The 26649-nt window shown below is 37.7% G+C and overlaps 1 protein-coding gene across 5 annotated transcripts; it reads right to left on the bottom strand.

Annotated features, from left to right (window-relative positions):
• Positions 1-1915: 1915 nt before the first annotated feature.
• Positions 1916-25783, bottom strand: rbm39b (RNA binding motif protein 39b). 5 transcript variants are annotated; one of them, XM_089119436.1, is made up of 17 exons: positions 25545-25603; positions 25143-25202; positions 23201-23271; positions 19700-19752; positions 19401-19595; positions 13195-13260; positions 12979-13080; positions 9213-9330; positions 8946-9098; positions 8720-8857; positions 8557-8622; positions 7574-7778; positions 7362-7442; positions 3457-3571; positions 3256-3361; positions 2782-2860; positions 1916-2678 (listed from the first exon to the last, which is right to left on the bottom strand). In XM_089119436.1, the coding sequence occupies exons 6-17, from the start codon at positions 13257-13259 to the stop codon at positions 2578-2580; spliced, it is 1329 nt and encodes a 442-aa protein (XP_088975562.1). In that variant the 5' UTR covers position 13260; positions 19401-19595; positions 19700-19752; positions 23201-23271; positions 25143-25202; positions 25545-25603; the 3' UTR covers positions 1916-2577. The 5 variants fall into 5 exon arrangements, with proteins under 5 accessions (XP_088975562.1, XP_039537809.1, XP_039537825.1 ...); XM_039681875.2 differs by lacking the exon at positions 23201-23271 and having other exon boundaries at positions 25545-25768; XM_039681891.2 differs by lacking the exon at positions 23201-23271 and having other exon boundaries at positions 19401-19592; positions 25545-25685.
• Between the last annotated feature and the right edge of the window lie 866 nt (positions 25784-26649).

The raw sequence follows: 26649 nt of genomic DNA, 5'->3' as shown, positions 1-26649 counted from the left end.
CAGCTCCACGATCAATAATCTTACCAGCAACATGTCCATTCACCTTCATGCATAATATTCAATTTTAGAAAAAAACAAACTTTAGATGTTCAATGTTCATTTCAGATACAACTGTGAAAGACAGGCTTAATGTCCATATCCCAAGTTGGTTCAATATTTCAACACCACATAGTCCAGTCTCATTGTCCCTTTAAATTTATAGTTCGGAAAAGTTCATCTATTGTCCATGTTCGAGCCACAAGTTGCTCTGTAACGGTGGGTTACATGGTTTAATTAAAGTTTTAAAATATCATTAAGTCTAAATCATTAAATCCATTCGTATAATTTTCACCAACAACAAAATAGTAAATATTTAATGAAAACGAGATTTGTTTACACCGTTAATGGAAGTCAGTAAGGAGTGTTAGTAGTTGTTCTTCCGATGAAAGTGTGGGGTCGTTTGCGAATTGTAAGTTTTATTGAGACCACGTAGCCTCACCGGGAAGGCACGGGAAAGCAAGTGTTTTCTTTACCTCTAGGATAGGTATCACAGGTCGTCGAAGTAAAAGAGCAACACTCACAGGTCTTCAACTTCACTGTCAGAATCCTCTTTGGCTTTGGTTTCTTTCGGGCGACGTTCAGGTTTCAGCTCGCTCAGTTATCCCCGTCTATTCCGTAGGCCTACAAGGCGTCCCTTCCCGTCTTTGCACTGCAGTGCAAAAATTCGGATCATCCACATGAACAAAAATCCAACAGGGAATCTTCACGACACGCTGAGGCCATGTCCACATTTTTCTCTCCGTTTTGGCCTTCCGTCCACACTGAGCGAGACGCCGTTTTAAGTCAACAAAAACGTATCGTTTGGAAAACGCTCTCCAAAGTCGATAAATTTGAAAACGCCGTTTTCGCGCTGTAGTGTGGACAGTGAAACCGGAGGTATTTCAAAACGATGACGTAAGTTTAGTCATGTGATCCATGTAGTACCAATATGTTTATCGGTAGTGCCTGTTATGTATTATTCATTTTTACACTATTGCTAAAATATGTTACTTTCTATGTTACTTAATATGTGCTATTCTTCATAGCACAGTACTGCAAAGATAACAGATAATGTAGTCTACTCACAGTTGCTGTCCTACGGCAAAACAGGAGAGCAGTTGCGTTTTAGACCAACCATATGGTGACTGAATGCGATCTGGACGCATCCGTGATGGTGAGATATTTTGCTAAATAAAATTATCCTGTTATTGTGCGATGACATTATTATTTATTTTCCTCATCTCGGTGAGCTTTTGTGAAGTTTCACGCATGCGCAGTAAAGTGAATTTAGAAATTTCTCATCCACACTGAAACGTCGGAAAACACCTGAAAACGCTAGTGTGGACGGAGAGCGTTTTTAAACGAAAACCCCGTTTTCAAATGTATCCGGATTAATGTGGACGTAGCCTGAAACAACGGCCTCGATTTCCTTCAACTTTCTCAGACGCTAATCCCAACTTCCCGACCGGCCTTCCTCCTTCCGTTTCTCTACTTCCCCTTTACTTTTCCTCCCAATCACAAAACCCCACCTCTTTTCGTTACTATATTTAGGATTTCGTTTGTACTAATTTTAATAAATGTCATGAAGTTGTGTAGATTTATTTTTTGTGTCGTTTAATGTGATTAAATATTATTTGACACAGCATCTACAATGTGCTTCCATTTATTGATTGCTATCAGGATGTGAAGAGTTTCAACCAGAATATCAGTGTTTATGAAAAACAATTGCCTACCTTACCTTTAAGTGATGATATAATTGTTTGGGTGAACTATACCTTCTACGCAAAATTTATTATTCAAATAACCAGATAAAACAACCCAACAGCTCCCTCCAGAGGTCTACTCTTAATAAAACTGGATCTGGTCTAATAACATCATGAATACAAAGACAAAACTCTTTTTTACACAGTGTTGTGAAAGTTATTTAATCGTAGAAGATTTTTAGAAAAATCAATTCTTGATTATGAAAAGTTATAAATTCAACGTTGTTTTAGAAAGCTAAACAGCTTGAATAGACTCTCTCCAGAAAGAAGAAACAAAAACAATTCCAATTTTTTTGGTAGTATTTTTTTGTTTAAAAGTGAAACAATGAAAAAAAAAAATGTACTAATAGTTCACAACACAATGTCCGTCTTGAAAAGATGAAGATCAATGAAAACTTTCTTGACTTGACGACCAAACAGCAGAAGAAACCTCCTTTCTATCCTTACAAAAAAAAACAACGAAGGTAAAATACCTTTTAAAAAAATCCCACAATCTTCAAAACTGGTTTCCAAGAGTCAAGAACTCATCTAGAGAGGGTGACGGTGTTACAGGTTTTCACTTATCAATATACCACTGTACATAAAGCTGAGAGCTGGTCTGAAGTTTGCTTTTGCAATTACAAGACTGAAAATGCAGTCCAACTGTGAAATCTAACTTCATACATTAAGCGGCCCTCAATGACAGGACTGTCTCAGGCCCACAAGCAGTTCATTTGGGAAGGGGTACAGATGCACAGGTTCCAGATGAAGCAGGGTCAGTAGGTGGAGGGGGTCCGATCAGAAGCGGCGGGCTGGATCACCGGTTCATGGGCCTCAGGAGCTCTGTGGCTGTGGCAGCGTCTGGAAACAGGTTATGGTATGTAGGGAGGGGCACGTAGGCAGCTGTGATCATTTTACCTGTAAAAAGGAAAGAGATTGCGATTAAGGTCACACACAGCCCATGCAAGCAGTTCTATAAATAAAATAACTTGGTAGATGGGAGAAAATGGGACAGGCTTACCAGCAAACCACCGCCCGTGCAGAGCGCTGACAACAGACATTGCGACTGGGATGGTTGGACATTTTACATAAACATTTCCCTGCAAAAGCAAAAATGAGGATTTGTCATATTGGGGGGAAATAAAAAAAATGGCTTTGATAATCTTAAATGTAAGTGTGTAAAAACACACTGCTGGTTCGCTATCTTTGTGGGGACTCAATACAGATGTAATGGTTTTTATCCTGTCCAAACTGTCCCCTTACACTTACCCATCACACTCACTCAGAAGAAAGTAGTACATTTTAAACCATCCAGAGTTTAAATGTTGTACTTAAAACAACAGATTTGTATGTTGTACCTCTTCAGGGTCAAAATGAACCTGGATGTATTAAGAGGGTTAAAGGTGGAAAGAGATCCGACTAACTTTTTAAAAAGCCTGCAATTTTAACAGCGGTGTGTAGACAGTGAAGCCACTTTATAAAGGTGATCACTTACTTCAGCAGAGTTCTTGTCGACGTATATGTGAACAACTCCTCCATGTTTTTTGCACTCTTCGATGACATCATCCTGTATCTCCATGTCCCAGCCAGGTTCGTTTTCCCTACAAAGCAACACATCAAGAATTTTATTTAAACAGGACTTGTATTATTTGATATCACATACACAAAGGAAAAGGAAGGAATTAGTGCAACTCACATCTGTGGACTGAACATGTTGGAGAGCTGTAAACAATGTGTGGCCAGAGGCTGGGTTGGAAGGTTCATAGCTTGGTTCATCCCATGATTGGGAAGAAGAGGAGGTGCGGATGAGGCTGTAAGTGGCACAAAAACACAAATAACAGTCACTATCACAGTTAAGCATCATATTGTAGGTGCATATAGTGCTTAACATAAGTGAACACACCCATGCTGAAGTTAAAGAGCACCCATCATGGATTTTTGAAAATGACTGTTCATGTAGTGTGGAATATAGCTCTAAGGGAATGAAAACATCCTGCAAAGATTTACATCTGAAAGTGCACCGTATTTAAAGTTATTGTCTTTCAAATATGAGAGTCGACTCTTGAGTCTATGAAATGAATTGTTTTTGAAACGAGTCATTAGATGTTACATCGTGACGTAGACAGGTCATTGGCCGCTCCCAACAACTGCGCGCGCAGACTTGAAGTGACGTCTAGAACACTTTCAAATACTTCAGCTGAATCGCATCATGTCGAGAAGACGCTGTGTTCTACATTGCAATAATGACGAATCATTCAAAATTCAAAAACCTAAATGAATTCAAATGTGGATTCGCAAGCTGGTTGTTCCTGGTTGATCAGTATCCAGTGTATATGGATCAGGTTCGTCCTCCTCCGAATCACAATCTGTAAGTATTATTAATAATGTTTACTGTTGTGTTTTCTGTAGCATGCACAATATAGTTATAATCTGTTGTGTGTGTTGTGTACACTCCGCGCAGCTTCTAAGCGGGGTAAAGTTAGTTTTGTTTTCATTGAAAAATGGCAATTACCTCCTAAACGACTTAGCCAAATATGACTTCGCTCTATATAAGCACTGTCCCTCAAAAGCCGCCGCAATGTGAGTTTCGCCGAGAAAGCTCGCTCTTGACGGAGATGCGAGTAAGGGACCGTGTGGAAAGTGCACTTTTTCTGACGCGTTTGTTCAAACACTATATATACTTCAACACTTGACAAGCTATAATCCTGGTGATGGGCGTTCAGTTGCCGACAGTCTCTGCCTACGGTTTACCAAAAACAACTGACAACTGGGTCATTTGACCAATCGCCGCAGATTCGCGTCACTCAAAGGAGGTGTTTGGGAAAATGAATCGTCGAACGAATCATTTGGGAGTCGTTGAGCAAATCAGTTAAAAATAAATGCATATTATAAGACAAATAAAGTGTTTTTTATCCTTGCATGCACGTTAAACTGTTTTTGGGAACTAACAAAAATAGGAACATTTCAAATTCTATGATAGGGGCTCTTTAAAAAAAAAGAAAGTCTTTTGGAAATTGATCTGAAAGGGTTAGTCACCCAAAAATGAAAATTATGTCATTAATGACACCCTCATGTTGCTCCAAGCCCTCAAAACCTCCGTTCATCTACAGAACACATTTTAGATTTAGTCCGAGAGCTTTCTGTCCCACTGCTGAAAATGTATGTACGATATACTGTCCATGTCCAGAAAGGAAATAAAGACATCAAAGTAGTCCATGTGACACCAGTGGATTAGTTGGAATGTTTTGAAGCATCGACAATAGATTTTGGTCCAAAAATAGCAAAAACTACAACTTGATTCAGCATTGTATTGTCTTCTGGTTATGTTGTCAATCCGGTTCAGTGACGCTGCTGACGTGTTATCAGTGCGCCCGAGCTTTGTTTACGGTCTGAGGGAGACGCACGCTGTAAACAAAAACTTTGCAAACATGTCTAAGGATTTCGACACAGAGGAAGACTTGCATTTTTTCGCACAGCCATATTTATTTAAACCCGAATATACGGACTCATCAGATACACGTCAGCAGCGTCCACGTTCATCGTGAACGTGGATTGACAACAGATTACAGATATCTGCAACACAGCTGTTAAATGTTAAGATGGCTTGCCATAAGTACTTTCCATAAGATCATCTCTCAATGCAAATCAAACCAGCTATTAGGCTAACTGAAATAAAACCATGCCAATCTCTAGGTATGGTGAAGGCTATGTGATGATGTGGGGTTATTTTACTTATGCCCCCTGTATTTTATTTATTAACGATACATCGTTCACTATGAAAATTGGTGTCCTTAAAGGTTGGATTTTTCCTCATTTTTTTAATTAAGGCATTAAGATCAAGTTTTGTGGTGTGTTCACTTATGCTAAACACTGTATATTATGCAAATCGTGAAATAGTGCTCTTGAAATAACAGTCACTCTCACAAAATTTGACTTAAGCCTTCTGAAGAACAAATAATTGGTGGGAACCGGACAGCAGGTCAACAAGGTCTGTTTGGATTTGTCAAATCTCCTCCAGAGGCAAATTCTCAAGACCTCAGTGAACTTCAATTAATCACATCAAACACATAGGATCATAGGATATGTGACTCAGATCAGATCTTTTTTATTATTTTTTTAACAGTGTGAACAGCACAAAGCACATGGAATCTGATCTTTTGGATTCTGATTTGGGCCACTTCCAAATGTGGTCCTGAATCAGATACAGGTCTGATGTTTTGCAATGTGACTTCTGTCATACCTAGGAGTGTAACACTCGCATCACAATTCAATATAACTCGCGATACTGATCTAATAATACTATACTATCATGATATTGTAAGCCAAAAAAGAGAAATGTTTTTATTATTGTAAAAAATATTTCTTCATTATGCACTATACATATAACACTAAACCATCTACAACACTTGGAATAATCATATTACTAAGACTAAATTTAATATGGCGATTTAAAGGGGTCCTATAGACCATTGCACAAGATGTAAACAACACTGGTCCAGAAGCACTTCCTGTTTCAGTTTGTAACTGTTTTCTTTATTTCACATGTAAAGAAAACATCTTAAAGATGTTTGTTTAACTTTTTGATTCAGTTTTAAATGTTCTGTTGGTTGCATTTTATCCCAGCTTTTATGTAGTGTTAAAAAACTGAAACAGGAAGTGCTTCTGGACCTTAATTTTGTTTTTGGGTAATCTATAATATGTTTTCATGCTTGATTGTTCAAAAAAACATTTTCTTTTCACATAATTACAGCTATTCTCTCCCCAGTCTGTCTCTTTTTGATGAATCCCCTCCTTCCTAAATATGAAATGTGCTGTGATTGGTTAGCTGGCCCAGTGTGTTGTGATTGGCACCGCATAGAGCGTTCCTTTATCCGCCACTTACTGCAACAAGCTCTACTCAGACGTAAATATTATTAACGATGGAGTCAATTTCAAACCAATACGCTATAGACTACACGTTGGTTTTCATTTATACTTCTGCGTCGTTGTACGCGTTGATGTGCAATTACACTTGCAGAGGGAGCATGTGAAACCCAGGGAGCAGTTCTAGATGACCAATCACAGCGCTTGTGGTACGCGTAAACTGACACATTGTTACATTTTTGGAGAGGTGCACGTCATGGTACGCACGCTACACACAGCCTACGACGTAGCGACGGCACGAGTTCAAAGTAGAAGTATAAATTGGACTTAAAGGAGAAATCCCGTCAATTTTTAAATTGAGCTCTCAGTACAGAGAACAATGACAAAAATCTGTGTTTCCTACACTGTGTTATCCTCTTTTAAAATTGTTCTCCTTTAAGGCTTGCAGTGTGAACGTATGCAATATTTTAAGTCACAAAGCCTCACTATGGGATTTTAGAATCTGTCCTGTCTTTTATGAATGAGATATAAGTTCAATGAGGTTGATGAAGATCTGTGTATCTATTTTTATTGATGAAGGTTTATATTAAAACAAAAGATGCAATTTGACATGGTCACTCACTGGCATGTGTCATATAGGCTAGATTTTGCTTGTGTAGATCAAGACATTTAGATCAAGATACAAAGCCCATTCAATGAACTCTAAGATAGTAATATGAAAATGACTCAAATACACACCATTTGCCAGATTTCCAAATGTCACAGAGCCGCTCATCTGTAAGGCATGCTTGGCAGCGGCAGGAATCTGCAGTCCTGTGCCTAAAAACATCCCAGACACATTTCAATGAGTTCACAACAATGCAATATCACTTGGAATATTAAATGCAAAGAAGGTTGAAACGGTCATTGGCACATCTGAGAGACAGTAACACGTAGGGATCAATCTGTACCTTCTGCGAGTCTTGCCATCAGCTGAAGACGACCCGTCGTGCCCAAGTCAATGCCAGTTCTCTCCAGTTCATCATTGTCCAAGAAAGAGCTGGCTGAGGACGCATCCGAACGCTCTGTAACATGACCCACCTTCATTGGCCGCCCCGCAAGCTCAAAACCATTTAGCTGCTCCAGGGCTTTTTTTGCACATTCTGCATCTGCAAACTACACAAAAAGACAACCAATCAGCATGGGAATGGTGAAATAGAACTGTCCTTCTCTTTTTGAAATGAAAGTCACAACATTTATAAAATTTATACATTAAAAAAAAAAAAAGCTACAGGAATTGGTCATGTAGAAATGGCCTTACAATTAGGGATAAACAATTAATAATAAATCCAAAACCTTAATTTTATGGTGCAATTGTTAAATCGCAAAGGTTGGGATTTAATTAAACAAATATATGTGCTACATATGCAAATGCACTGTAATGAGAAGTACTTATAAACAGGATGTAATCAACAAAAAGAAAAGATTTAAGGACCACCTGTAGTTTTGCAGCCAAAATAAAAGCTTGAACAATTATAGTTATAAAATAAGGAAATGATAACAGTATTGAAGACACAGTAGAGCAATTTACTGTAAAATAAAAATCATTTAAAGTTTAAAATAGTAATATTTCTTATTTTGTTTAATAATAATGGTCATATAAATATATTAACAGAGATTTTTGGCCAAATTGTGCAGCTCACAAACAAGCACAGCATACCTGGAGATTATTTTTTTGAAAACCACTGCAATCATAATTTTATTTAGAGAAATGAGATAAACTGCAATTATATTCTTTCCCCAAATCATGCAGATCTAATCACAACCACGAAGGACCAATAAGGAAGGACCAGAATTTTTAACTAGTCATCCACTGACTGATTAATAAGTTCGATTTAAAAAATGTAGCATATGGCCCCTTTATCATTAGTAATTTGCATTTTGATGAACTCACTGATATGAAGCCGTATCCTTTCGACCTGCCTGTCTCACTGTCCATCATTAGCTGGATGCCTTCAATCTGAAATGAGACAAATAATTAAGCAATTTCCTTACTGTTAGTTTTATCCTAGTTTAACTTCTTATGCATGCAAAACCATTTCTAATGCCCACCACACCTTTCCGAATGGCTCAAAGATGCCCCTCAGCATATCCTCAGTAATATTGAAGTGCAGGGAGCCCACGTACAGCCGCATGGGCCCTGCACCACCTCTCTGGAGCATGCTGGCCATGGCTGCGGCCCTGTTCTTCTCAGCCTGAAATATGCAAGCAATTCAACAAAATGATTAACATGCAGTGTATTAGTAATCAGACTGTGGATTTGCATTGTGTTGATGCTCTGACCTGCGAAGCCTGGACTATGATAGGCACTCCCAGAACTCTCTGGCCCGTCAGGCCAATTGCCAGCGGTACTGATGTGGCCTCCACAAACTCAATATAGGCAATACCCTTTGACCTCCGAGAGTTTCTATCCGAGATCATCCTTACGTCACGGACCTTAAAAGATTGATATAAAAGCTGTCAGGTGTTGTATCGGTCATATTATATCGGTAAATGGGGAGAAAAATTAACCAAAAATAGGAAAATGTGCTTTAATCTGTGGCATCATACTTTTCCCACTGCGGAGAAGAATTCTTCCAGATCTCTGGGTCTAATTCTGGCAGCGAGCTGCATGCAGAACACTGTACGGGCGTCTCTCTCCTCTGGGCTCAGATTATCTATTGGTTGCCTGTTTAAAGAAACACACAGGTCATCAACCACTGAAACGCAAGTCATTCCCTCTGGAAACTAGGTTTGAATTCATATCTCTTGGCCACAAGATACCGCATAGACATAAAAATCATGTTCTGAGTTGTGCATAATCCAACACAGTAAATCTTATTTTTTGTAATGTCTCTCAACCATCTTTCTTTCTACAGTCTTTCTTCAAATCTCCCTTTTGTTCACTCGCTCTCCTCCACCATCATGAGTGGACACAATCCACTCACATTGCTGATTGGCTACATGTGTGTTGTGGTGCAGAAATGGCTTACTGCACCTTTAATAAATATTATTATATTATACTCTTTTCATGTCAGGACAAATGGACCTTAAAATTCTCTATTAAATACATTGTTTATTTGTGTACTCTTAGGCAATTGTGAACAACATTAATGAATTTAACCAATGACACATTTATGTAGATTTATAAAACGGTTAGTTCCAATCCTTGATTCTGATTGGTCAATAGCTGTGCTTTATTCACGATAAAACACGGCTATGACCGCTTCACCCAACGGTTCTATTTATCACTGCGCCCTTAGCAACACCCTTAGCAACCACACATATCAACATAGGCTAAACAGAAAAAAAATTGAGAATTAAAAGGCTAAAATGTTTAAAGTAAATTTCGATTTACTAGGTGGCATGACGATGGACAAGTGGTTTGAGGAACAATTTGGAGAGACTTCTACAAATACGAAACGTCATGCTGAAGTGCTGAAATGTAACACTGACACATTCGAGAAGACAAATACGTAATGAAAAAAAATACCGTGCAGCAAACCCATGAATGGGCAGTGAAATGCTTCGGTGATTGGTGTAGTGAAAAGGGTTGCAGCATAGATTTTAAACAAATCACCAAGACGGAACTCAACGCACTTATCCATGACTTCTACGGAACTGTCAGAAGCTCCACAGGAGAAAAATATGGGATCAGTATCTATGTAGCGTTACGTGCGGGTCTGAACAGATTCCTAAATGATCCACCGAGTTTGTCCTGGTGTCTGATAAGAGACAGCGAATTCACCTTATCCAATAATGTTTTCATTGGAGTCGTAAAGACAATGAGAAGAGAGGGTCGTGATAAAACGGAGCATCACACACCGATTTCTAAAGATTTCAGCACCATAAAACTGTCCGATGCGCTTAATCCCACCACACCTGTCACTACACCAGTCACCGAAGCATTTCACTGCCCATTGGGTTTGCTGCACGGCATTTTTTTCATTACGAGTCTTCTCGAATGTATCAAATTTACATTTCAGCACTTCAGCATGACGGTTCGTATTTGTAGAAGTCTCTCCAAATTGTTCCTCAAACCACTTATCCATCGCCATGCCACCTAGTATAAATCGAAATTTACTTCGATTTATTTACGAAATTTACCTAGTATAAAACGAAACATTTTAGCCTTTTTAAGTTATGTCTGTGACATTCTTGCTGCAACAGAAAACACCGCTGACAGCGCTGAGCCCCAACTATATCACCGCAGTGGAGCCGATTGAAATGAGACAAATATAAATACATGCACAATAAACGGAGATGTTCAAATACATTTAAATAAACAACAATAAATAAAGTATCTCTTGTTAGGCAGCATTTTAGCAAATAAATTAATAACTAGATTAAAGACCTAACTGTTATCTATCAAAATATGTGCCTTTGTGTTTTTTTTATTTTAGATTTGTATTTTGCTGAGAGATAAGCTATGCCTATTTGTGTGAGGACATTTCACAAATTTTGTGTTGTAAAAAATAAAAAGAATGAGACAAAGTTTGAGAGTGGTTTGTTGTTTTTATTTGAGCTTTCCTGCATATTACACATTGGAACGTTGTTGTTCACAGTCAGGGAGGGACTATTTTCTGGCAGAAGGAATGTTTTTATTGATTAAACTACATAAAGTTGCACTAATACATTGTTTTTTATTTTAATATTGTGTGGCAACCGTTTTATAAAAGCAATAAGGTACTCGAGGCAAGTGCTGTATCGTGAATAAGTAACGGCTGAAGGGGTTGCAGGCACTCCGCTTCGCGTCGTGCCTAACAACGCCCTTCAGCCGTTACTTATTCACGATACAGCACAGCCTCTCGTACCTTATTGCTTACCTATATAGCCCTTAATTTTGAAATCAGCTCATATTGTATAAAATCAAATCAGATTTTATAGTAAATACGATATAAAACTCAGATCAACTGCTTGTGAGTGAATCAAGTTAACATAATATAACAATGTAATTATTTTTCTGTCTATGATTTTTCTGAACATTTTCATGTCAGGCCAAATGGCCTGTAATACATTATTTTATTTAAGAGACATTTTATTTTTTATTGATTTGCCTATTTTGAACAACATTAATACATTTAAACAATGAAACAATCTAGAGCTTATAGCAAGATTAAGAGCTGTCGACTTGACGTACAGTATTACTGTGAGAAAGAAGGTGAAAAAATAACCTTTTAAAGTTGAACGTCATCTCTGTCGGGAGGCTTCCTAAACCTCAGAGATTGTACACACTGTAAAGCCCGCAACGATGAAAGTCACGATTTTACCATATCAATCTGAGCTCAAGTCCGATGATGAAACATTGGAACATGAAACATTGGAATTCAACCCGAACCTCCACCACAAGGAGGATTTGAGCTGGACGTTCCCCAGTGATACACTACTCAGTTTGACGTACATTTTGAGATGTTGCAACTTTAATTCCTCACCATCAGCATTAACAAGTGTATGTCAATCTAATAGTAATCAATGCGCATATTTGTAATTTATTGCAGTGCACATGCGGGATCAATAACGGTGTATGCACTGAATGACTTATTTAACAACATTTGTAAAACAAATCTTGCTCTATCCTTTATCGTTACTCAAAGTAGTAAGAATGACAGAGAATCTGCATTAATAGACACACTTTTAGGTAATAGTGGCTCACAGCTGATTAGCAGAAGTATTTCAGTAACACCGTAATAAATATTAACTGGTTAGCCAGAAATTTACACAAAATACAACACAAAACTAAGTATTTTGAACACCCAATAGAAAATATATACATCAATAATTATTCATACTTACAAGTTGTGATTCTGAGGGGCAAGTTAGTCCAAATAAATTGGGTACAGACCCATCTTTTTTGAGAATCCCACGTTGAACTCCGAGATTTGAGAAGCAGTCTTCAGTGAAATGATATTTGAGGGCGGGTCAAGTTGTTTGCGGGCATACAACATTGGCGGGCATTAATGCAAATGTATCTTCTAGTGACAGAACCGTAAAGCAGTAGGATTCTAATTAAAACCGACTCAAAGGCGATTCAGAGTAAATTCTTTCTTTTGGGAGACAATAACTTTATTTATCCTGCACTTTCGACTTTACAACTTTGCAGAACACTTACATTCACAAACAGCTATATTAGACACTGCATGAAATGGAATACTCAAAAAAAAACATAATAGGGACACTTTAAAAATAACTGTATCTACCAGTTCAGTTCTTTTCATTTTAAGTACACCAAGATGGCTGATTATGCTCTGCCTTATCTAGCGTAATTTAAAATAGCATAGCAATGGAATAACTAGTGGAAAGACTTCAATACTACATCAGACAGTGATGAGTGTCTCACCTGACGGGGCTTTTGTCCTTCTTAAAAGGGCTTCTGTCCTTCTTAAACGGGCTTCTGTCCTTCTTAAATGGGCTTCGGTCCTTCTTAAACGGGCTCCTGCGACTAGAATCGGAATACTCCATCAGTCTGTGTTTATTACCCATCTGTGTATCATTACTCAAGACAAACACTAACATTCAGCACACAACAGGCAACCAGAGTCACAGATGAGATCACCTGTGTTTGGTGAAATGTTGTGGGCCGGTCTTCCCTCCGGGACCACCATTTAATTTCGGCCCCATACTATGACATATAAAACAAGGGTTTGTCTCAGTGTTAAACTAGTCAACTTTCAGCCACTGTGACCATGCGAAGGCTACTACATACTGGTGCAAGGGGGCAAGTATACATTGAAAACCAAATGCTGTTTTAGCCAAGGAAAAACTATTGGTTAGAGGTAAAGTCATTTCACAGAAGATTTTCTTTATAATGACAACCCAAATCAGACCTAACATGAGCTGTAAGGTTGATATGTGATTATATTGGTTTTAGTAGAAGACAAGTGTGAGCAGAGAGAGAAAGTTTTATATTCTTTAAAAAAAAAAATATTAAATAGCTAAATTACTACACTAGAGAACTACACTATCCATAATCCTGAAAGGAGATCCTCCTTAAATCCACCAATCAGAGAAGACATTGCTGTTACCATGTAAACAAGAACCATGCCATAAGACCAGAGCGATCAGTAAAATTATATCATATTTTCAATATTTTATATATGTATTTGTCAATATTATCATATTACCCCCCCATACTTTAGAAGAAAATATGTTAAGAAAAAGAGTTAAGGAACCCTGTTCACCGAAGAAGTGGTCAATTACGGGTTGCTCTTTAAAAGTGTCATGAAATCCCTGTTTTTTTTAGTCTAGTTGTTCACACCTTTGAGTTGAAAAAGTCTCAAAAAATGGGTGTGTAAAGCTGTGGAAAAGTGGGACACAAACATCAATAAAACAACACACCATAAACTTATTATAAAAGACACAAAATATGACCGCAGAGAAAAACAAAACAAAAACAATAATAAAACAATTGAGGGCACCTTGATGCATTTAAAAAAAAATGTAACCCTATGACAACAAGCTCCCAAGAAATGCGAAAGAACGTTTGAAAGCTCAAATAAAATTGTTACATTTACGAGCACTACTGTCTCTGAACAAACGAGACGCGTCAGTTTAACACTGAAAACATGAAGGGATAGTTACTATTTTTGTCCATTATTCTTTGAAAGAGAATGGACATCATTTTCTTCCGTGCATCAGAGAGATGCACCAATTGATCGACTGGTGATCGGAATCGGACGATTTTCACGTGATCGCCGATTGGCTGGTCAGTCTGGCATTTGCCGATTTTATGCCGGTCAAATGCACTCGGGCGCCGCATGATTAACGTTGCGCATCAGTATCTCTCATGCACAAACTGCACATGGAACGCACATGTAGTAAACCTCGTGAACTAAGGAGCAGTGCGGTTTTTTTTTTTGGCTTTTTTTTTGGCGTGTACGTTAATCCACACTGGTAGCCGGAGCAGCACGTAAGCGTCGCATAAGCATGTTAATCAATGAGTGCATTCACACCAGGAGCAGGAGCTGCGCGCGAGTGTCGAGCAGGAGCGTCCCGTGAGCAGCAGTGAAGCGCGGTTTTTGGTGCCCAGTCTGGTTATTGCTGCGCTCAGTGAAAGCACACTTTTGATGGACAAATTAAATGTGATTTCATCCAAAAATGTGCATGTCTGGTGTGTTTAACAAGAACTGAAGTAGTATAGCCTATGTCAGAAAAGAAAATGAAGACTTTAAAATATTTATAAAAAAAATGTACATTTAAACTTGTTTTCATTATTTCCCAATCGTTTCCCTTTTTGGTTATTGGATGTGAAAAGGAAATGGTTCTTCCATAACACTGCACTTTAGATGTGTGTGAATTTCCCACACCAGGAGTAATTTATATAGTTCTGTTTTATAGCAATTATCTGTTCAAAATGTTCTATGCAAATTGTTCTATTAAAGAGAAGATAGAAAATACATTGTTGTGTGTGCTTTAAAGCGGTTTGAAAAAAATGAAATCGGAATCGGCTAAAATCGGTATCGGCAGGTCAAACAAAGGAAAAATCAGAAATCGGGATCGGACTAGAAAACTGTAATCGGTGCATCTCTAGAATAATCCATTGTGTTCATGATTAGACGTACGGCTGTATCGGTGTCTTTATTTGTACATATATTTTATTTGACGTGATTAAATATATGCGCATACACGGTGCAGGTTCATTTTTAGAGCACTAGAGTATATACAGGTGAAACTCGAAAAATTTTAATAGAGCAAAAGTGCAAAAACCTTCACAATATTCTAATTTTAAATTTATGGCTTATAGCTTATGAAAACCCCAATCACCAAAATTATACCAAATAAAGGCTTGAAATAATCTCACTTTGCATGTAATGAGCGAGTCTATATAATAGTTTCACCTTGTAGTTCACGATATTCTATTTTTTGAGTTTCACCTATATGAAACGTGTCCATAAAAAGTTGAAACATGTTTACTCCTGTTTGTATATGAGCCGCGTTGCGAGCGTTGTTAAACTCATCACGGCATTCCACGCACAAACCGTTCTTAAGTTCATTTGTATGTTGTTTGAATTCTCTGCTGCGCCTTTAGTGTTTTCAGTGATGTGCAGTCTATACATATCTCAAAAAATTGTTTTTGGGGTTTCATTACTCTTTAAAAGCAATATATACTCACCTAAAAGATTATTAGGAACACCATACTAATCCTATGTTTGACCCCCTTTCGCCTTCAGAACTGCCTCAATTCTACGTAGCATTGATTCAACAAGGTGCTGAAAGCATTCTTTAGAAATGATGGCCCATATAGATAGGATGGCATTTCTGGGATGCACATCCAGGGCACGAAGCTCCCATTCCACCACATCCCAAAGATGCTCTATTGATTTGAGATATGGTGACTGTGGGGGCCATTTTAGTACAGTGAACTCGTTGTCATGTTCAAGAAACCAATTTGAAATGATTCAAGATTTGTGACATGGTGCATTATTCTGCCGGAAGTAGCCATTAGAGGATGGGTACATGTTGGCCATAAAAGGGATGGACATGGTCAGAAACAATGCTCGGGTAGGCCGTGGCATTTAAACAATGCCCAGTTAGCACTAAGGGGCCTAAAGTGTAAAGGGGCCCCACACCACTACACCACCACCACCAGCCTGCACAGTGGTAACAAGGCATGATGGATCCACATTCTCATTCTGTTTACGCCAAATTCTGACTCTACCATATGAATGTCTCAAAAGTAATTGAGACTCATCAGACCAAGCAACATTTTTCCAGTCTTCAACTGTCCAATTTTGGTGAAATCTTGCAAATTGTAGCCTCTTTTTCCTATTTGTAGTGGAGATTAGTGGTACCCGGGTTGGGTCTTCAGCTGTTGTAGTCCATCCACCTCAAGGTTGTGCATGTTGTGGCTTCACAAATGCTTTGCTGCATACTTTGGTTGTAACGAGTGGTTGTTTAAGTCAAAGTTGCTCTTCTATCAGCTTGAATCAGTCGGCCCATTCTAGGCATGGGCGGTATCCAAATTTTCACACCGTCAAACCTCCTCCCTATTTTACCGCAGTATACAGTATTACCGCGTGACTAATTAAAAATTACGAGATAAGGTTCAGATGGCATCACACATGATGACACGTTCAACCAGAGAGTGTCGGTTCCAATAATGCACCTAAAAGCTGTCAATCAACTATTAGAAAACAGGAGTAAAACAGCAGAGTGGTGATATTTCCTCAAGAGAGGGGAGCACATTTATGGAGATCACGCGCCACGAGCTCTGTCCACTCGACGCCGCGAGCCGAGATAAAATTATTTATTAATAAACTAGTGTTTTCTATGTCAGTTGCTGCAGAGATAAAGATTGCCTTGACGATGCAAACTGGCATCTTCACGGTAGTGAACACGAATAAAGAGTAGCCTAATGCACACTTCATATGAATAAGCCTATAGCAGAGAGCAGCCCATTTCTTTTAGCTTGTAATTGTTTTGTTTAAAAGTATAGACATTTCAAGCTTACTATATATATATATACACTTCTCAGATCATTAAGACATGTATCTTTTTCAGTTCATGAATCGCGCTCCAGTCACGCGTCGGCGCGTGTCCTGATTACTATCTTTGCTTTTTATTTATTAATCCAGGCAATTCGTTGATGAAAAAAATAAATAAATGAAGTTGCAATTTATTCAAAACGAAATTCGTTTTAAAAAAAGGCTTTGTACAAAACAAAACGTAATAAGTGGTCATAATCATGTCTGACTGACCCAAAATGTTTTCTATGTCAGTTGCTGCAAAGATAAAGATTGCATTGACGACGCAAACTAGCATCTTCGCGGTAGTGAACGCGAATAAAGAGTAATGCACACTTCATATGAATTAGCCTATAACATAAGCAGAGAGAAGCCCATTTCTTTTAGATTGTTTGTTTTGTTTAAAAGTAGACATTTCAAGCTTACTATATATATACACTTCTCAGATCTTGTTTCTTATATGCGAGGTTCAGTTCATGTATGAGTCGCGCTCCAGTCACGCGCTGGCGCGTGTCCTGATCACTATATTTGCTTTTTATTAATTAATCCAGGCAATTCGTTGATGAAAAAAAATTAAAATGAAGATGCAATTTATTCAAAACGAAATTCGTTTTAAAGAAAGGATTTCTACAAAACAAAACGTAATAAGTGGTCATAATCATGTCTGACTGACCCATTCCAAATGTTTTCCGATATTGCGCATTTTATGATCTTATCTTATTCATCTCATGAAGTTCCCTTTTCATAAAATCAACATACATAGAAAAACATCATATTATTAAAGAAATATGAAAGGAATACGTTTTTTTTTTTTCAAACCTAGCTTATATTTAAGCGTCACACGGTCTGGCCCGCTGTAGACTACATGCATGTGTGCGTGCATGTGGTGGTGGGGCACAATTTTCAAATAATAATCGAATAATACCAGGCAATCTTTAAATATTATTTTTGCTTGAAATGCCCATCCCTGCCAAACTGCAGAAGTCGTGTTCTTCTTCGAGTCACTGCCCTCTCTCCCCCACTCTCTCGTCACCACACGGTCACGTCATGAGAACCAGATATAAGCATTTTAGCCCTTAAATGAATTGTATTTAAAACATTGCATTTATATAGAAGACAAGGATTCCTTGTCTCCTATTTAAGTGCATCGTTTTTTTTTTCTGACGGTATGACGATATTGAAACTGATACCGTTGCTATTTTTAGATCCCGCGGTATACGATATTACCGTAATACCGCCCAAGCCTAGCCCATTCTCCTCTGACCTCTAGCATCAACAAAGCATTTTAGCCAACAGGACTGCCGCACACTGGATGTTTTTCCCTTTTCACACCATTCTTTGTAAACCCTAGAAATGGTTGTGCGTGAAAATCCCAGTAACTGAGCAGATTGAGAAATACTCAGACCGGCCCGTCTGGCACCAACAACCATTCCACGTTTAAAATGGCTTAAAATCACCTTTCTTTCCCATTCTGACATTCAGTTTGGAGTTCAGGAGATTGTCTTGAACAGGACCACACCCCTAAATGCATTGAAGCAACTGCCATGTGATTGGTTGATTAGATAATTCCATTAATGATAAATTGAACAGGTGTTCCTAATAATCCTTTAGGTGAGTGTATATTACTATATTTTTTTTTTTTGGGGGGGGGGGGGGGGTTGGGGGGGAATACTTCTTGAACCTTGGTCAATGAGGGTGCTGTCACATTTCATTTGATTTTGGTCTGAACCAGAGTTCAATTGCTCCCCTGTCCTTCACCCACTGGTCTCAGTTCACATTATTCACACTTGCATCATGAAACTATAGCCGTTTGCCCATGTTACTCGGTAACGGCTATGAAGGAGAAGGTACCAAAATTGATAAGAGTTGCTTGTATCACTTTTGTTGTAATTATTTCTTTTAACTTTTGGTTTTGTTTCTAAAGAGTCAACACATAATGGCTTTTATGGCAGCAAATTTTCAAAAGAATGCGGAAGACCATTTCTGCTCAAGGCAGGCAGAAATTAGATAAACATTCGCTCTGCTTGGAGTCCGTCAAACACGCTTAATCAGAAACGTGATTGAAAGCACTCAGAAACACACAGTTATATACATACATCATTAAAAGCGGTTTACTTCAGTGATTTAATACGATTGCAGCCCCTATGATTGCATTCATAGCCGCAGCGAGACAACCCTTTTAAGGCAGACCCAAGTACGGTTCATGTGTGTGAATCAGAGATCACATTGTTCCGTGTTCACATCCTAAAGAAAAAATAAGATAGAACCTCTTAAATTAATGATCAGGGGCTAAACTCACAAGGGGCTTTTGCGTCCACGGAAACGGCCACCACGTTCCTTGCTGCGGGATCGCGAACGTTTGCGCTCTTTGCTCCGTGAACGTCTTCGCTCGCGGCTGCGACTCTTGCGTCGTTCTCGGCTCTTCTTGCGCCCCCCGCTTCTACTCCTCTGCTGGCCTGGACTCGGACTACGACTGTTGCTGCGTCTTTTCCTACTGGGGGGGGAAAAAAACACAATTTCATTCATTCTCATTGTACATTTCACATGAAAAGATTAACATCAAGAAGAATGAACAGACCACAGAGGGTTTTTGCTTACTTTTTGCTACGTTCCTCATTATGACCATTGGCGCTCGAGGACTTGCTTTCACCCTGAACAGGATTGATAAAAGAACAACATGAGAATGGAGAGGAAACATTGGAAGTGAAGAGGGGAGGGGGATAAGAGAGAAGACAGAAATGCTACTAATGTTGGCTCTTTCATGATAAATTGCTTGATTTTCCTCATTTTATCACTTTGGAGAAAAGCGTGAGCAAACTGATTATGATCAAATGGTCTGTTCTTAAAAAAAGATGTTAGCGGGGATAGTCTTCAACTTTTGAAAATGATCAGTTTGAGTTCAAAGTTTTGACATGTCAGGGCCGCAGTATGGGTACCCTGCACTTTTAAGCCTAAGTCTTGCTGTTGTTATGCTATAAAGATGCTAAAGGGCATTCCAGAGTCGAGGCTGTCAGTCCATGTGATCTTCCCCAGTTAGCGCAGTTGGACTGTGAGAGCTCGATGCCATCTCTGTCTCACAGCTTGTCCTGAAGCAGACAGGGATTTACACGGCTTAGTCATATCGCCTTGTAAAAGACACCGCATCAAAGTCATCCAAAAAGATACAACTTAAAACCTCATCAAAAGACTTTCAGGGTTTTTTTTTCAGCATTTTGACAGCTATGACAGACACTTGTTTTTTTGTTAATTAGAAAAACATTAAAAATATATATATTTCTATTTATTTTCAATGATAGAAATGAATATTGGCGATACAGTTTTAAAGGAGTCATGAATTGAGAAATCAAATTTTCCTTGACTTTTTGATATGCAAGATGTCATCGTACTATTAAAACATCATGTATGTTTCAGAGCTCAAAACTTCCTCATTCAGTGCAGCTTTGCAAACAGACTTTTATTGTAAGATATGGATCCAACAATAGCCACGTTTCCATTACAGATTTGCGCAAAACTTTTGTAATATTTTCTAAATGTCATTAAAAAACTATTCCAAATGATGCCATTTCCATTAACCAATGTAATCTCGCGATAAGTCATTCCAAACATTATGGTAATGGGTGTTGGTAGGTTTACATATATCTCAGTCACCGAACCAGCCATTATTTTTAATCGAAGGAGACGTAGGCGTAATTCACCTTTGGCTAAGCCCCGCCTCCCTTAGTTACTGTTGCTACATCCGTCAAACTTCATCTGCACTCTGCATGGCTTATGCTGTAACAGCTCTTCCTGCTGAAATGTTATCAAACTTTTATAAAGCACTAAAAGCAGCAAATAAAGTGTCCGGTAGAAGTAGGCAAAAGGGGCTGCAATATGCGTTCGAAGGCTTTATTCAAGACATACAGGTGAAATGCAAGAAACAACAAGGCATCCAAAATAGAGGCAAAAGCATAACGTTACCGGTAACAGTCAAAACATGAACCACCGCATTTCCTACTAATCGAGACGGAGGCTGGGACTAACAATATCAGGGAGCAACACTGTTCATGCAAAGCTGGGTAGGTCTCTATTCACTTCTATAATCGTTATTACAAAGCAAACGGACTACACGAGTATAACGTTGTATTTATTAACAACCGGTATGAGAACCGAAATCATAACCTAAAACATTATAAAACGGTCCAACTAGTATAACTTCACACTCACAGTAAGGTTAGAAGTAAAAAAAGATGTGCTTGTTGATCTTTGCGGGGTTTAGCTGACTGAGGACGTCCATTCAGTTTAATACAAAGACGACACTTCCCAGGATTTTACTTCGGTTTTGGGAAGGGAAAAAACGGACACCCCCCTCCAACCTCTCTGGGAAATGCGTATCTGTGTTACAAATGCCCGAGGCACAACGTTTAACCATATTTTGGATAAAACTACGACGGTAATAGCCTGCCGAGACCAAAAATATGAAACGGCTGTGTTGAAAGTCAATGAAGCGCTGTAAAAAAAAGTGTCCGACCTCTGTGGGAGCTCGTTCTTGGCTGCGCTGTGATTGGTCAATCTACATTCTAGAGCGTGGCTTAGCCAAAGGTGAATATCCAAGCATTAATGGCAAGGAAAGCCCCTTATACTTGGGAACGACCCAAGGTCTTGATAAAATGTGGCCATTTCCATTGCAGTTTTGTGAAATATTCCTTTTTCAAACTGCCTGAAAAAACACCTCATGCAACTCCTATATAAATAAATTTATAAAATGTATAGATTTACGTTTTTCGATTGGGCTCATTTTCAATTAGTGCACTTTGAAGGCTAATGGAAACGCAGCTAGTAATGCCACAACATGAACAGTAAGTAACGGTGTTAATTTTAAGTTCTGTTAATAATCAGTTCTGGACTCTTATTTACATCATGTTTGAACTGTTAGTTATGATAAAAGCATTCATGAGTGTGCAAAAATTGAGCTGTGATGACAAGATCACAGCATTCATGGACTCAACAGACATGTTGGCTACAACGCTTATCACTGCACCCTTTCATGTGATGGGAATAGATCTAAATTTAATGCTAATTAAATGCTTTATGCTTTTCATATGCAAAGATGTTAGCCAATCACAGTAGTGGGTGTTTACACTGAAGTCTCACAGCAGACATGCCCCTTAAAACAGAGCTTTCAAATCAGAGGACTAAAATAAGGGTAGAAATGGCCTTTTATTTCTAAATTATGATGATTTTTGTGGTAAAAATCAGAGTTAAAAAATAAACTTAAAAAAATGCATTTCATGACCCCTTTAAGATAAAGAGATATAACTAAAAAGGGCATGCACAAACCAACGGTTTTAGAGATCATCACAAGACTGGGTAGAGAGAGACAGTATTCATATCAATAAACTTTGGGTCGAATTGGGGTCAGAAATTAGTCATTTTATTCAGCACAGATCCATTAAAATGTTCAAAAGTGACAGTAAAGACATTTATAATGTTACAAACCACCATATTTCATTTTTTAAAACATTCTATTCATTAAAGAATGCTGGATTTAAAGTGTTATGGTTTCCTGAAAAATATTAAGCAGCACTACTGTTTTTAAAATGGATTACGAATTTAGTAGAATTTAGTTGAATTTAATTTCAGAAGGATCACGTGACACTGAAGAATAGTAAAAGCTGTTGTAATTTCAGTTTTGCTATCGCAGGAATAAATTATTCTTTAAAATATATTAAAATAGAAAACATTTCATTTGAATTGTAATAATATCTCACAATATTACTATTTTTACCTTATTTTTTAATCAAATAATTGCACCCTTAGTATAACGCTCTTCTTTCACAAACATTTTTTTTTATTTAGCACCCCCAAAGTTTTGAATGATAGTGTACATTTTTTACGCCACTCCACTAGTTTCACCTTCAACAGATTTTTACTCCGTGACATTATTGAAAGGTGAATACTGTCTCTGCTCCATGTCACATTATATTTCACCTATTGCCATTCATTCGCCGTTCTGAAACCGAATAGATTTAAAGATGTAAGGTGGCGGTCTATTTGTTTTATTTTTTTTTTTTTACCTAAGGGATCAAAGTACATTTATACATTGCGCAATTACTACCTTACTTTTTTTCACAGTTCACACTGGAATCAAAGATGTATTCAGGGGAGTAGAGGTGAGATATCATTAGGCAAGTCTATAAAGAGAGATAGATGGGCATTTATTTGTAATTCAAGATATGCAACTACACAACATAACTCTCTCATACACATTACACAATTTTAAACTTCAGTCAGGCACAAACAACACATGTAGGGTTTTCTGAGAATCCACATGACAACACAAGGAGTTCAGTTCACAGTTTTCACATAAAAATTAAAATTCTGTCATCCACCCATGTTGTTCCAAACCTGAATAACTTTCTTCTGACATAAGACTTTTAAGCCAAAGGTACTTAACTGCTTTAATGAGGAAAATAACAACATTCGCAATTCATTTGTAATGGAAATATAAAACTATTGATTTAAAAATGTTAACTACATATAAACACACACGTTATATATATGTATGTATAAAAAATCATGGGTAATGTTGTTTTTCCACCAAGAATTCAACTTTTCACAAATATTAAAAAAATAATAATGCAGGCTTATGGTATTAACAAAAGCATATACCAACGACTGACAAGCTCACAGCAGGTCTGTCTTTAATGGTTTAAATTTCCCAATGATGAAAATAAAATAGAACCCAACTGTTGTACACTATGGGCCTGTTTACACCTGGTCACTTCATGCATTTTTTTCAGATCAGATCGTGAAAAGACAAGGTGTAAATGCCCTCTGAAACACTTTCGAGATTTAAGTCCAACACTCAAACCACTTCAAGAGGTAGTTTGAAACGCATTCCAAAAGAAAACTGGACAAGTGTTAATGCATCTGATTGTTGGAATCACGTGTGTAAATTTTACTTCTCCCAAAATGTCATAAAAATTATTAAGTGTGAGAGCATGTTATAGCCACATATGAAAGCACTACAGCAAAATGCATCACCGCAGATGAGTAGCTGCATATCTCTTCAGCAAGCCAACGCGCAAACTACCGCAAATGAAACTGAAAGTAGTCGCAGACGCTCAACACACAATCTTCATTAAAAGTAGTGAGACTAAATGATCTTATCAGTGCTAATGCTGCTCTCTCTCCTATTGTGGTCTTTGATCATGCAGAAATAAAAAAAACTATCCATTTCTTGCGTTGACGTGAACTCCGTTAAATTCGTATATAGTGTGGGAATTGAAGATCGGATATATATATATATATATATATATTCGGTTTGCGGAGACACATTTATGTAGCCAAGTGTTCTGGAACAGTTTTAACAAATCAGATAGCTATCTGATCAGGAAAAATTACATGAAGTGACCAGGTGTAAACACATCCTATATGTATACTTATTTTTATGCTGTTTTTCATCCTTTTTGAAGCTTGAAAGCTCAGTCCTCTTTCATCGCTCTTAAAGGGATAGTTCATCCTAAAATGAACATTCTGTCACCATTTACTCACCCTCAAGTTTTTACAAAACATTATGAATATCGTTCTTCTGTGGGACTCATTTCCAGACTAGATATACAGGAATCTGAGCCATTCTGGTGGCGACTGAGGACATGTAAGATTTTTTTTTTTCCCAAAAGATATTTGGGGGCAAAAATACTATGGATTTATATTATGGTCATTGGGGTCCTAGGCCTATTTGGTTACCCATATTCTTCAAAATCTCTTATTTTGTGTTCAGCAAAAGAAAGAAATTCATACAGGTTTGGAACAACTTGAGGGTAAGCAAATGATAACAGAATTTAAATTTTTGAGTGAACTATCCTAACAAAAGAAATTTTCTGAATTTGTCATTTATAGTTCTTCATAAGAATGAAACTCATATGGACTGGAACAGCGTGAGGGTGAGTAAAGAATGACAGATTTTTTTTTTTTTTTTTTTCATTTTGGGTGAATTGTTAATCATTTAAAACCTACAGAAAATTTTAATCTGGCAACTTCCGGCCGTTTATCAACCCACCTTCTTATAAGGAGCTTCCAGCATGGCCTCAACATCGAAGTCATCCGCCATTCTGACCTGCTGTAAAATGCAAAAAAAACAACAACATACGGTTTACAAACATAACCAACCACACGAGTCATAGTTTATGCTTGTATTTACTACTCTTCGACAAAACAACCCGAAATAAAACCATCTTACAGTCGAGATGTGGTGCTGCTGTTCTTTAAATAACACGCTAACGTTAGATTCTGCAGCAAACGTTCTCGAGACACAACAACAACATTACATAAGCTGCTAATTTAAACGTCACACATTCATATCCCAAAAGACAGCATACTGTAAATAATGTAATATTAACATTTAAATCTGAGCCAAACTCCTAATTAGACCAAGAACTGCTTTTTGACAAAAACAAATTACCTGGTTTTATTTAGCACTCCGGTTATCGTCGCGACCTCTGCTACGCGCGTGTGAAGTTTACCACTCAACACAACTGCAAAACAAACGGTCAAATCCGCCTATAAACAAGCAACACATACACCGAACAATCATTCAAAGAAAAAGAGATATTGATGTTTTTATCTGTGGATAATTAAGACGCTCAGTTTGTCATGAGGTTTCTCCCTCAACAAGACAACTTCCTGCTTTCCCCAAAATGGCGGCTGATAGGGGGCAGGGTTTCCTACCGTTTCGTGATGTAGATAAAAGTCAGGGAAAGAAGAATTTTGTGTTTCTTATTTTTCGGGTGTAGTTTATCGGCCTACTTGCAGAATTTGCAGTGATTCAGTTTCTTTGAATACCCTCGTTGATAGATATGCTGTGTTATGCACAATTTTCACGTGCATTTCAAAAATAGCGTTTTTTTTTTTGTTTCAATATTTTTTATATTAATTTTATTTAATTATTTCATTGTATTTTTATTTTGTAATATAATTAAATATAATATATAAATTAAAATCAATGTAAATAAAAATGTAATTAATTATTATTAGCCTATGTTGAAACCGCAACTTTCAGTCTGACTGAAACCGCCACAACTGCCCATAGAGCCTACATACATTACTAATTTAAAATATATATTTCAAGATGGCTATATATATATATATATATATATATATATATTTAAATTAGTTCAATCCTTAATGGCCAGAACTTTGTTGGCTGGAAAAGTTAGGATAAAATATTAATGTACCTTTAAATAATGTTCATTAAATGTTTTTCTTATAGGCTACATTAGTGACTAAAGACATGTTCACCAATATTATTGATCTGTGTTGTATTATTTTCATGTTATCACTGTGAAGCTGCTTTGATACAATCTGTATTGTAAAAAGCGATAAAGGTGACTTGACTAAAGCATGCGGTATGCGTCTGTGCGGGTGTGTGTGTGTGGGTGGGTTAGTCTGTTTTTGTGTTTCAGATTCCTTTGGGAACAGCCTGTTACTCTTCATTATGAAAGCAATTTTCATAAAGCAAAAAAAAAAAAAAAGCAGCTCAAAACTCTCCTTTCCTTGCATCATTCCTG

This window comes from Pimephales promelas, chromosome 14 (assembly GCF_988280905.1).
Source record: "Pimephales promelas chromosome 14, fPimPro1.hap1.1, whole genome shotgun sequence".
Lineage (NCBI taxonomy): Eukaryota > Metazoa > Chordata > Actinopteri > Cypriniformes > Leuciscidae > Pimephales > Pimephales promelas.
The sequence above is the reverse complement of the archived record's forward strand: the minus strand, read 5'-3'. Positions and strand labels throughout refer to the sequence as shown.